This window comes from Notechis scutatus, chromosome 14 (assembly GCF_049901735.1).
Source record: "Notechis scutatus isolate UNSWTSFEM ecotype Mainland chromosome 14, rNotScu1.2, whole genome shotgun sequence".
Lineage (NCBI taxonomy): Eukaryota > Metazoa > Chordata > Lepidosauria > Squamata > Elapidae > Notechis > Notechis scutatus.
In genome coordinates this window covers 134,117-147,225 of record NC_142022.1, presented here as the reverse complement: position 1 = coordinate 147,225, position 13,109 = coordinate 134,117, and the positions used below count along the sequence as shown (strand labels likewise).

Here is a 13,109-nt window from a genome sequence, read left to right as displayed (position 1 = left end):
CACTTTTCCCAGTGCCGCTGTAACTTCAAACAGTCGCTAAGCCTGTTGTAAGTCGAGGACTACCTGTAGTTATTAAGCCAACTGCAGTTGTTAAATGTATGAGGTCATTAAGTGAACCTCGCTTCCTACGTTGACTTTGCTTGTCAGAAACGAGTCAGGAAAGTGGCAAAGGATGAGCATTAAAACACATGCCTGTGGCCTAGTACCCACATTGTTATCCTGACGCCATGAGGATGCTGCAGTAGTCATAAGTGTGAGGACCGATCCTAAGCCACTTTTTCCAGCGACGTAACTTTGAATGGTTGCTAAATGAATGATGGCAACAGATTAACAGAGTTGGAAGGGACCTTGTAGGTCATCTAGTCCTACCCCCCACCCAAGCAGGAGACCCCACACCATTTCTGACAAATGGCAGTCCAGTCTCTTCTTGAAATTCTCCAGGGATGAAGCTCCCACAACTTCTGAAGGCAACTTCTGTTCCCCTGGTTGATCGTTCTCACTGTCAGAAAATTTCTCCTTATTTCTGGGTTGAATCTTTCCTTGATCAGTTTCCATCCATTATTCCTTGTCTGGCCTTGGAGAATAGCTTGACCCCCTTCCTCCTCTCTGTGGCAGCCCCTCAAATATTGCAAGACTGCTCTCCTGTCTCCCCTGGTCCTTCTTTTCCCTAGATTAGCCATGCCCAGTTCCTGTAACCATTCTTCATATGTCTCCAGTCCCCTCATCATCCTGGTTGTTCTTCTCTGCACTTTTTCTAGAGTCTCAACATATTTTTATAGTGTGGTGACCAAAACTGGATGCAGTACTCTAGGTGTGGTCTTACGAAGGCTTTATAGAGTGGTATTAAGTAATCTTGATTGTATCCCTCTGTTAATGCAATTTAGGATTGTGTTGGGTTTTTTGGCTGTTGCCACACACAGCTGGCTCATATTTAGCTGGTTGTCTACCTCAAAAGATCCCTCTCAAAGTTACTGCTGTTAAGTTTGGTGGAACATTACTGGAAGACTGCTCTCATGTCCACACTGGTCCTTCTCTTTCCTAGACTAGCCAGGCCCAGTTCCTGCAACCGTTTATCATACGTTTGAGCCTCCAATCCCCTCATCATCCTGGTTGCTCTTTTCTGCACTTTTTCTAGAGTTTCAACATCTTTTTTTGTAGTGTGGTGACCAAAACTGGATACAGTACTTTAGGTGTGGCCATAGAGTAGTATTAGTACCTCCCTTGAGTCGAGGACCATGGTTTAATTTCTGTCCCTTTTTCCACACAGGTGCCCTCGGAGAGCGGGAAAGACACTGATGTGAGTAGTCTGGTCTTCCAGAGCGAGGTGGGCGACCAGAGTGACGATGAAGAAGAGGTGGAGGAAGGCCCTGAGTTACGGGAATGGCGGAGCAGGTTCCGGGAGGAAAAGATGAAAGTCATCCAGCTGGAACTGCAACTGGACCAAAAAGCCAAAGACTGTCAGGTCTTCTCCAAGGGCTGCCAGCTCTTGAAGGAAAAGGTCTGGGACCAGGTACAGGAGATCGGCCAGCTCCTGCCAGACCGGGAGGGCCGTGTCCGCGACTGGCGGCAGCTGAGCCAGCGCCTTAGCCATGATCCCACAGATGGGGACCACTGCCTGGACCTTCTGGCCCAGCAGGTCCGAGAGCTGAAGGAGAGGAAGAAGCAGCAGGATGCAGAGAAGGAGCTGCCCAAAGCTTCAACGCAAGGAGGGACCAGTCCCACCAAGCTCCAGCCCGCGACGGTCCGGTGGCCTGGTGAGGAAGAAGCTGAGGAACTGAAGTGCCTGCAGAGCCAGCTGGAGGCTGCCCTGGAGGAGAAGGCCACCGCGGTCAGGAGGGTGGAGGAGATGGAGGGGCACATGGAGAACATGAGGGCCGTCATCGGGGTCTTCGAAGCCAAGAAGAAGTCGCAGAATGCGGCTCTTAAGGAGATAGAGGCCCGGACGCAGCAGTTGGGCGACGAGAACCAAAAGCTGCGGGGGCTCCTGGGGAAGCACCTGGCTGGTCCTCCCGAGAGCAGGCTTGCCCAGGCGAAGGTGGCACAGTGCATTAAGGAGATGGAGGAGACCCAGTTCAAGGCCCGGGAGGAGATGGCGGCCATGTTGGCCGAAAACGAGGACCTGAAGAAGGAAGCCGAGGATGCTGTCCGTAGCAGGCTGCAGTTCCAAGCGGTGCCATCTGGCGCGGTCAAGAAATGTGTCGCGGCCTGGAAGAAGGTGGTCACCGGCCTGGAGGGAGCTCTGGCTAAGCTGGAACAGGCCTGTTCGGCTCTCCTGGACAAAGCCCGGCCCCTCCAAGAAGCCATTTTGGAGCCTCCTTCCAAAACCTTGGTCAACGGCAACGGTTTTCCTGAAGAAGAAAAGAATGGTTCTGGCCATGAGCCGGTCTGCTCAGAGACCCTCAAGGAGCTGCAGAAAAGCAGGGTAGAAAAGACCCTGCTCCAGAATGGCCTCGCGGGGCAGGTGAAACTGAGGCCAAAACCTGAGGGGGTGGAAAACAAGGCCCGTCCGTGCCGAAGAAGCTCTGATCTGGAGAAGGAAGTGTGGGACCTCAAGCAGAGCAATGGCGGCCTGGTGCACGAGTTGGCCCAGCTGAGCCGGGAAAGAGAGAAGCTTCAGGGAGAACTCCAGAAGTTACATAGCTCAGCAGAGGGCTCCCCTCGGGTGGAGGAGAAGACCAAGCGCCTGGTGGAAGAGCTGAGGCGGACGATAGAGGCCTTGTCCTGTGAGCTGGCGCTAGAGAAGGAAGTGTCGGGCAAGCTGAGCCTGAAGCTGGAGGAGCAGAGGAAGGAGGTGGTGTTTGTGAGGAACAACTTCCTCAAGAAGGTGAGCCATGAGGCCGGTGGCCTCGTCGGCGACAACCTGGACAGCTGCATCTTGAAGGAGCTCCACTGGAAGCTGGACAATGTGGTGAGGAAGCAGAACGAGGCCCTGCAGCTGGTCTCCGAGATAGAAGAGGAGAACCGTGCCTTGGAGGTTGACCGAACCTTCCCACTGGATCCCAGGAGCCCCGACGGTGACAAAACTGGCCAAGAGATCTTCTTGGAGGCCTCTGAGGTCATCGGAGAGAACTGGAGAGTCAGGGAGCAGATGGCGGAACTGGAGAAAGGCTTGCAGGAGGTGAAGCAGTTGCTGGTTGCATCCCAGGGGACTCCTGAGGGCCTCAAGGTAGCCAGCGTCATGCAACTCCTGGACAAAGTCCTTGCCAAGATGGCCGACCTGCGCCAGGAAGAAGACCAAGTCCTCGGCAAGTACGAGAAGATCTGTAGCATGCTGTCCACCAGGGCTCAGGTCCTAGGAGAGGAGCTGGCGGCCCTCCAGGAGAAATATGAGGAAGCTGCCGGAGCCTCTGCCCGCCACAAGGAAGCCCTGGACTGCCAACTGCGGAAGACTCAAGAACTGATGGCTGAAGTGCTGGAGCATGAGGAGGAAGTGGACGAGCTGAGAGGGAAGTCCCAGAAGTTGGAGAGCACGGTGGACAAGTTGAATAAGAAGGTGGATGACATCGCTAGGATGTGCCAGGAAAGAGACACCAAGGTAAGACCCTGTTCTGACCCACGCCCTTTTCCAACAAATCAAACACAATCCAAAAGGAACAGAAACTTTGTAATGCTTTTACAAAATAATTAGCTGTGATAAGGCCTTGCCAAACTGTGTGAGACTTGCCAAAAGATAACAGACAAGAAATAATTTACAATACAAGAATCTTCAAATACAAACTCAGGATACTGGAATATCCATGAAGCTGGAGTTTCAAAATGTCTTTGCCTTCTGCAAAGAAGGTTAGTTTCACAGCAGGCTTTTATCTTCTTGAAGGAGGGGCAGCCTTACTCCCAAGTCGCCCGTGCTTTTGTAACTGCTTTCCTCTGAGCAATCCTGCGCTCACATGCACATAGCACAGGCTCCTCGGGAACCTCCTCATCGCTGCTGCCAGCCCCCACAATCTCTGAAGGCAGCAGTCCACTCCCTAATGGTCCTGGCCCCTCATCTGAATCCTCGCTCTCCTCAGCTGTCCACACCTGCTGCCGGCTAACTACAACAGACCCAAAGGGGAGGGGAGAGGGAAAGAGGCGGCTTTTAACAGAATCTCAGAGTTGGAAGGGACCTTGGAGGTCTTCTAGTCCAACCCCCTGTACAAACAGGAGACCCTATGCCAAATGGCCATCCAGTCTCTTTTTTAAAAACCTCCAGTGATGAAGCACCCACAACTTCTGGTGGCAAGCTGTTCCACTGGTTAATTGCTCTCCCTGTTAGGAAGTTTCTCCTTAGTTCCAAATTGGTTCTCTCCTGGATTAATTTCCATCCATTGTTTCTTGTCCTGCACGCAGGGGATGGATTTCTGCCAGCAAAAAGACCACTTTTATGGAAAGTTTGAGCCAACTTTGTCTTGAAGTTCCGCGAATCCAGCTTCCTCCATGGAGGATGCTTGCTGGAAGTGATCTGGGAAGGTCACAGATCCCATGACCTATGGGATGCTACAACCATCAAAAATACAGGCCATTCGCCAAGCATCTGAAATTTTGATCATGTGATCATGAGAGCTGCAATGGTCATAAGTGTGAGGACTGGTTATAAGTCACATTACAACCATTCTGTCAGGATTCTGGCAGTTACCCCCAATTAAATCATGAGTCAAGAGCCAAACTTCCAAAAATTCAAAAGGATTTATTGGGAGTTAACATGTTGGCACTGCCTGGGTGTAGCTGACTCTGAGACACATCATTCCTTGACCCTGGTTTTCCCCCACCCCCGGGTGTATCCTAATTCATATTCTCCAATGGGACACCTCCATAGCCCAGAGTCATCAATCATGCTCTCCAGATAGAATTTTGTGCGGCAGAAATTTCAGTCACCATAGTTACTATCTTTGAAAACATTTATGGAATGCACTTTCAATTTCCAAACTGCCGCATTGCTCTTTCAAATCCCTTTTCCATCCCTCCTTTTCTGCTGGCAACTCTAAAAAGACCATAGAAATATTTTATGAGTTGACACATTCATTTAGCGACTGTTCAAACTTACAACGGCATTGAAATAAGTGACTTATGACCGTTTTTCATGCTTATGGCCTTTGTGGCATCCCCAACAGTCACATGATCAAAATTTAGGCATTTGGCAACTGACTCGTATTTATGACGGTTGCAATATCCCGGGGGTCACGTGATCCCCTTTTACGACCCTTCCGACCGGCAAAGTCAACAGGGAAGCTGGATTCATTTGACAACTGGGTTCCTGCAGTGCTTCACTTCATGACCATGGTGGGAAAGGTTGTAAACTCACCGAATGACTGTCTCTCTTAACAAGAGAAATGTTGGGTTCCCATTTGAGGTTGTAAGCCGAGGGCTGCCCATACTGTCTGCTTTGGTTTTCCCTCAGATCAAGAAGTTGCTGAAGGAAACGGAGAAGCTCTCAAGTGAAATCCTCAACTTACGGAGCGAACGCACCCGGCTCATCCTGCAGAACGAGGTGAGTCGCGCAGGACTTGGAGTAAGCGTGTGACACTCGCGACACGAAACGATTCGAGGGCTGCCATTTGTAATATGCCAGCAAGTTGGTCCTGGCGATCCCTACCAAGATTTTTGCAGCCAAAAAAGTCAGGAATCACTGTGAGGAAGTTTCTCCTTAATTCCAGGTTGCTTCTCTCCTTGATCAGTTTCCATCCATTGTTTCTTGTCTGGTGCTTTGAAGAATAAATTGACCCTCCCCTCTTCTTTGGGGCAGCCCCTCAAATGCTTGGAAGACTGCTACCATGTCAACCCTTAATCTTTTTTTCTCTAGGTGGCCATATCCAATTCCTGCAACCGTTGTTCATATGTTTTAGTCTTTTTTAAAAATATTTTTATTGTTTTATATCATACATTTCCTTTCCATGTTGAGCAGTGTGCTCTCTAGGTGTCCAAGGTACATACAAACATATTTATAAACATATTAAACATAAATATATTTATATATTTATATTTATATTATTTATATTTATATTATTTATATTTATACATATGTTTTTGTAGATTTTCATGGGTACAGGTAAGCAGGTCTTGGCATGTTCAGGTCTTTTCCCGTGTAATTTTGAGAGTATCTTGGCAACGTTTCGATGAGGTCCCACTCGCCATCCTCAGGCTGGTGCTTTCGGCTTCGTGCTTGTGCGAGTAAATCGTGATCAGAGCTGCCATCTCCCTATATATAATGGTGGGGAGGTGTGGTGTGCTGGTTCTGTTGTAAGCAAGCCGAAAGCACCAGCCTGAAGATGGCAAGTGGGACCTCATCGAAATGTTGCCAAGATACTCTCAATCTTACACGGGAAAAAACCCAAACACGCCAAGACCTGCATATACATATACATACACATACATACATACATATACCGGTACATAAACAAATATGCAATAACATCAATCATATTATAACATATATTATCTTCCATTATAGTATCGATTATATAACCGTCAGAAATATTTACTCATCTGTCTGTCTTTCTCCTATAAACCATATTTCTCCCAATTCCACTCCTCTAATCTATCTGTCATTTAGCCATTTATAGAATAGTTCCCATGTTATGAAATAGACTGAATCTCCTTCTCCTTTAATTTTTAGGGTTAACCTATCCATCTCTGCACATTCCAGAATTTTTTTTATTATAATATCTTAATTACTCTTCTTTGCGCTTTTTCCAAAGTAGAATAGGATAAAAATTAGAAAATAAGAAGAAGAATAAATGGAATGGAACGGACCTTCTGAGGTCTTCTAGTCCAGCCACTTTCAGACAAGTCTCTTCTTGAAAGCCTCCAGTGATGAAGCACCCACAACTTCTGGAGGCAACTTCTGTTCCACTGGTTAATTGTCTTCACTGCTAGGAAATTTCTCCTTAATTCCAGGTTGCTTTTCTCTTTGGTTAGTTTCAAACCATTATTTCTTGTCCTCTGGGGCTTTGGAGAATAATTTGACCCCCTCTTCTTTATAAAAGTCCCTCAAATACTGGAATACCGCTATCATGTCTGAAAGGATCATGTGGTCCAGTGGTAGGATTCAAAATTTTTTACTACTGGTTCTGTGGGCATGGCTTGGTGGGCGTGGCAGGGGAAGGATACTGTCAAATCTCCAGTCAGAGGTGGGATTGGCCGGTTCTTCAAAACTGGTCAGAACCGACTGAATACCCACCTCTGATATGGTCATAAGTTGAGAATGGCCCGTATGGGGCTGCTGATTGGTGATCTCCGTGGGCCGTTTCTCATCCCTTCTCTTGGTTTATTTCAGGTTGCACAAAAGAACCACCAAGAGATCGTGGCCATATATAGGACTCACCTGCTCAATGCAGCCCAGGTAAGGCAGAGGGGAGTTTCTAGCAGCTTTCTCTCTCTCTCTCTCTCTCTCTCTCTCTCCCTCCTTTCTCTCTCTCTCTTTTCTTCTCCCTTTCTCTCTCTTTTCCTCCTGTCTCCTTCTCTCTTTCTCTTCTCTCCCTCTCTCCCACTTTCTCTCTCTTTTCTCTCTCCCTTTGTCTCTCTTCCACTCTTTTCTCTTTCCCTCTCTCCTTCTCTCTCTCCCTCTCTCCCCTCTTGTTCTCTCTGTCCCCTTTCTTTTTTTTCTCCCCCATCCCTCTCTCTGTCTTTTCTTTCTTTCTTTCTCCCCCTCTCCCTCTCTTCTTTTCTCTCTCCCCTCCTTCTCTCTCCCTCTTTTCCTCCTCTTTCTTTCTTTCTTTCTTTCTTTCTTTCTTTCTTTCTTTCTTTCTTTCTTTTCTTTCTTTCTTTCTTTCTTTCTTTCTTTCTTTCTCTTCCCTCCCTCTCTCCCACTTTCTCTCTCTCTTCCCCCTTTCTCTATAGAATAAAATAGAATGAATAGAGAATAGAATGGAATTAAAGAATAGAATAGCAAGAGCACTTAGACTTACATCCCGCTTCACAGTGCTTTGCAGCCCTCTCTAAGCGGTTTACAGAGTCAGCCTCTTGCCCCCAACAACCTCGGAAGTATGGAACGCTGAGTCAACCTTGAGCTGGTTAGGATCGAACTCTTGACTGTGGGCAGAGTCAGCCTGCAATACTGCACTCTAACCATGTCATGCCTCTGTTGGAGTCTGACTGCGAGGGAGAGGCAGAACAGCTGACAGGGAGTGGAAGTGTAGCTCCGGAAGTTATGGAGGAAGTTGGGCAGTCAGAGGAAGACCCAGGCCCATCCCCTCTCCATCCTAGGGCACGCAGGGAGGAGAGGATAAGGGAGAGAGGTGAATGGCATAGTCTACGGGGGAGGAAAGGGCCTTGATCCTCTTCATGGACTGCAGCTGTGAGAACTGGTTAAAAGGATGGACATGCGTATGGGCCAGTGCTGGAAACAAAGCATGGAAATATCTCTAGTCTGTCGTTCCTCTCTGTGTTTGGCGTCCTTCCTAGTGTGTGTTCCGATATCTGTGGACATCTTCAAGCCCTTATCTTGCCTGGTTCCCTTAATTGCTTCAGTGTGGTTTGTGTTGTTTTTACTCTTTATAATTTATAGGCATTTTTAGTTTAAACGGCATTTCTTCCTTTTCATAACTGCTTGTGGGGGAGGTTTTTGTCTCCAGTCAAGGATATTTGGAGCTCTGAAGCAAAGTGAAGGAATAAAAGGGGCTTCCGCTGTTTTTTTGTGACTGTGTTTATTTTGTATCCCACCCTGAGTCATCACAAACCACTATGCCACCACGGCTCCCAATTATGGTCAAGGACGACCACTACCGATTTGTTTCTGGCAAAGAAATGTAACAATGGGTGTTTGCTTTGAAGGGAAATCCCTTTGTAGGCCATTGATGCTAGAATCTACATTATTTTTCTCCAATGCAGGGGTACATGGATGAAGAGGTCCACGCCATGCTATTGCGGATCCTGAGGACAGATTGAAGTCCAGAAAACTCTGGTGATTACATTACTTATATATCTATTTTTAAAAGGCGCGTTTATGATAACCATAATTCAGAATTTCATTTGATCCCTAAATCTCCCTCTTGGGATGAACGAGATGTCAATCACCGCCAGCAATTTTTTTAAGGCTCTCCCACACTTCTGTTTTTTCTCAAGTGGCAGGCAGTCCCAGGGGCAACTTTGCAAGGTCAGTCAGAGAACCATTTAAGAACTGACTGGGATACAAAGCTCAAGGACGTCCAGGCAGTGTGAGAAATTCTCATGCCTTATAGTAGCCAATAGCATTTGAAGTGAATTAAGAAAGTAATTTCTGCATTAAATGCTCAGTTATTAAATGCTGTTATTAAAGAAAATGAGAGAGACAGAAAGAAGGCCAGTCCCCGACTGTAAAGTGTATTATTATTATTATTATTATTATTATTATTATTATTATTATTATTATTATTATTAAATATCAATGTGATGAATATTATTGTAAACATTTTGATTATTTCCTAAAAATAATTGCACCCAGACAATACACTGTTTAATTGAAATTTTATATCTTATATAAATAAAACAAATACAAAATTTGAAGGGGGAAAAAGAACATCAAAACCAGGTCATCATCACTCCCATTTTGGGGGTTTGCCGTGACTTTCAACCATTGCTAAGCGACTGGTTGTAAATTGAGGAATACCTGTGCAGCATAACCATCCTCAGAGTTTACAACCTGGATTAGTCCTGAGGAAACTGACCATCTCAACAACAGGATCAGTTCAACAACATTTGAAGTTTGTCAGAATGGTGTAGGGTCTCCTGCTTGGGTTGGACTAGATGACCTACAAGATCCCTTCCAAGTTCCAACTCTGTTCATCTGTAAACTGAAAAGCGGATTTTCCCAGACAAAACCAGATTGCCTCTAAACGTGTTTGGGAATCCAATGTCACTCCTTTGGTCTTTTTAGTTGCCAGCAGAAAGGGAGTGGGGGAAAGCAGTGCATTCCTCAAATGCTTCAGATAATTGCTAGGCAGCCAAAGCTTCTGGCACGCAAGATTATTACTGGAGAGCACAATTGAGGACTCTTGCCAATGGATGTATCTCATTGGAGAATATACATCCAGGGGGTGGGAGGAAGACCAGGGTCAAAGGTGAAATGAATGATGTGTCAGAGTCAGCTGCAACCAGGAAATGCCGACATGTTAACTCCTAATAAATCAATCTTTTTTACTCTGAGAAATGCGGTTAGAGACTTGTGATTTGAATGGGGGTGCATGTTGGAGTCCTGACATCCGAGGGAATTGCAATACATTTTTTCATTCCAGGTTTCATTTCATGGCCCAACTATTCACATGGCGCTAAAAATCCATTTTTTTCTATCCTCTCTTCCTGCAGGCGAGAAACCAGTTCCCAATTCCCCGGGCACTGGCTTCGATTTCGGGTATCCGTCCGTTGCGCAAAACCACGCAGGAAGGGCACAACTTTGCAAAGCCCACAAGACCGCCTGTCCTTTTTGCCAGTTGCTGGAATTATGAATGCAAAACCGTTTACTGTTTGCACAATGTCTGAACATTCACCTCACTCTTCAGATGGAGACCCGGGTTGGGGAAGGAAAAGAGGGGGGGGAAAGGACAAAGGTTTTTCTGCCATGAGATTTTGGGGTGTAAGCCATTCTTGCAAGGGAATCAAGAAAGACTTGCTCTTCGATTGATGGGATGCCAGCAGCAACCACGAACCAACACTGGAGTCATCAAATATTTCTTATCCCATAATTACTGTGTTTCCCTCAAAATAAGACCTTGCCTTATAATTTTTTTTGCCACCAAAAAAGGCACCAGGTCTTATTTTCAGGGGATGTCTTTCACTGACTAACCTCACTTGCGTGCATCGCCCCTGGCCCATTTTCACTGTCTGAGGCCTTCAAGAACTTCTTCTGCAACTGGCAAGGCTATCCTGAAAGCCTTTGCAGGGGATAATGGAGCTCTGGATTGATCCAGAGCTTTGTTATCAGCTACAGAGGCCTTCAGGAAAGCTTTGCCAGCTGCAGAAGAAATGGGCCGGCAAGGCAGATGTCAGGGTGTGCGAGACCTGGCTACAGCTCCACCTCCCCTCATCTCCACCCTAGCTTAATTTTTACCTGTCCATTCTGGAGTGGGCGGGATCTTAATTAGGGCTTATATTGGGCGCACATGTAAATCAAGCTAGGACTTACTTTCAGAGTAGGTCATATTTTGGGGGAAACAGGGTATTAAAATTGGAAATTGCCCTGTACTTACAACCAGCAAATTTTGCAATGAGATGTTGCAAAATGTATGCAACTAAAACTATATTCCAGAAAGAGCTGGAATGGTCTAGATCAGTGTTTCTCAACCATGTGGCCTCTAGAAGACGTGTAGAGTTCAATGCCCAGCTTTCCTGGCTGGGGAATTCTGGGAATTGAAGTCCATACATGGCTGAAAAACTCTGGCCTAGATTTTGCACTGCCATTCTTCACTGACATGCCTTTCCCAAGGAATATCTTCAGTGCTAAGAAAATATAAATATTGGAGGATACCCAAAGGTCCTTTAGTCTGATTTTTACACAAGATGGTTAAACTTTGGTTCAGTTATCAGGAATGTGGGATTAAAAAACAACAACCAAACAAAATATTACAAATTATGGGTGTCTTCTTTGATGACTCTTGTATTCTGTTTTAGTGTTGCAGATTGCCAAAATTCACTGTAAACTGGAAGGTTTTTGGATCTTGGAGTCCAAGTAGACAATCACTTTAATATGAGCAGTATGCAGCAGCAGTCAACAAGGAGTGCAATCCTAGGCCATATGAACAGAGGGATAGAATCAAGCTCAAGTGAAGTTTTAGAACCATTTTATGCTGTCTTGGTAAGACCACACTTGGAATACTGCATCCAGTTTTAGTCACCACAATACAAAAAAGACATTGAGACTCTGGAAAGAATGCAGAGAAGAGCTACAAAGATGATTTAGGGGATTGGAGGCTAAAACATACCAAGAATGGTTGCAGGAATTGGGTATTTATAGTTTAATGAAAAGAAGGAGCAGGGGTGACATGAAAGCAGTGTTCCAGTATTTGAGGGACTGCCACAAAGAAGTGGGGGGAGGGGTCAACCTATTTTCCAAAGCACCTGAAAGCAGGAGAAGAAGCAGAGGATGGAAACTGGACGAAACAACCTGGAACTAAGAAGAAATTTCCTGACAGTTGGAATAATTAATCAGTGGAACAACTTCCCTCCAGAAGTTGTGGCTGCTCCATCACAGGAGGTTTTTAAGAAGAGACTGGATAGCCATTTGTCTGAGATGGTATAGGGTTTCCTGCTTGAGCAGGGGGTTGGACTAGAAGACCTCCAAGGATCCTTCCAACTCTGCTATTCTATTCCATTCCATTCTCTATTCTGTTCTGTTCTATTCCTCCATTCCAATACCTATTCTATTCTATTCATTCCATTCTTATTCTATTCTATTCATTCCATTCTTATTCTATTCTATTCTATTCTATTCATTCCATTATTATTCTATTCTATTCCTTCTAATATTTATTCTATTCTATTCTATATTATATTTTATTCCATTCTCTCATTCTGTTCTGTTCTATTTAATTCTCTATTCTATTCTATTCTATTCTATTCCATTCCACTATTCTATTCTATTCTATTCTATTCTATTCTATTCTATTCTATTCTATTCTATTCTATTCTATTCTATTCCATTCCATTCTATTCCATTCTGTTCCATTCCATTCCATTCCACACTCTATTCTATTCTATTCTATTCTATTCTATTCCATTCCATTCCATTCCACTCCACTCCACTCCACTCTATATTCTATTCTATTCTATTCTATTCTATTCTATTCCATTCCATTCCATTCCATTCCACTTTATATTCTATTCTATTCTGTTCTGTTCTGTTCTATTCTATTCTGTTCCATTCCACTCCACTCTATATTCTATTCTATTCTAATCTATTCTTTTTTATTCTCTCTTCTATTCCAGTTTAATGAAGAGAACTAGAGGTGACATGATAACAATCTTCCACTATTTGAGTGGCTGTCCCAGAGAAGAGAGGGTCAACCTATTCTCCAAAACATTTGAAAGCAAGACAGGAAGCAAAGGATTGGAAACTCTTTAAGGAGAGAAGCAAGCTAGAATTTCCTAATAGATCAACAACCAGAGGAACAGCTTTGCCTTCAGAAGTTGTAGGTGCTCCAACACTGGAGGCTTTCAAGAGATTG

The 13,109-nt window shown here is 45.2% G+C and overlaps 1 protein-coding gene across 2 annotated transcripts in view; it reads left to right on the top strand.

Annotated features, from left to right (window-relative positions):
* ANKRD35 (ankyrin repeat domain 35) overlaps positions 1–11,506 on the top strand; it is a 41,228-nt gene extending 29,722 nt beyond the window's left edge. For both annotated transcript variants that reach the window (XM_087943749.1, XM_087943750.1), the window contains 5 exons: positions 1,268–3,535; positions 5,375–5,464; positions 7,250–7,315; positions 8,803–8,875; positions 10,255–11,506. In XM_087943749.1, the coding sequence (XP_087799875.1) occupies positions 1,268–3,535; positions 5,375–5,464; positions 7,250–7,315; positions 8,803–8,859 (2,481 nt within the window). In that variant the 3' untranslated portion in view covers positions 8,860–8,875; positions 10,255–11,506. The remainder of the gene's footprint in view (positions 1–1,267; positions 3,536–5,374; positions 5,465–7,249; positions 7,316–8,802; positions 8,876–10,254) is intronic.
* The last annotated feature ends 1,603 nt before the right edge of the window (positions 11,507–13,109 follow it).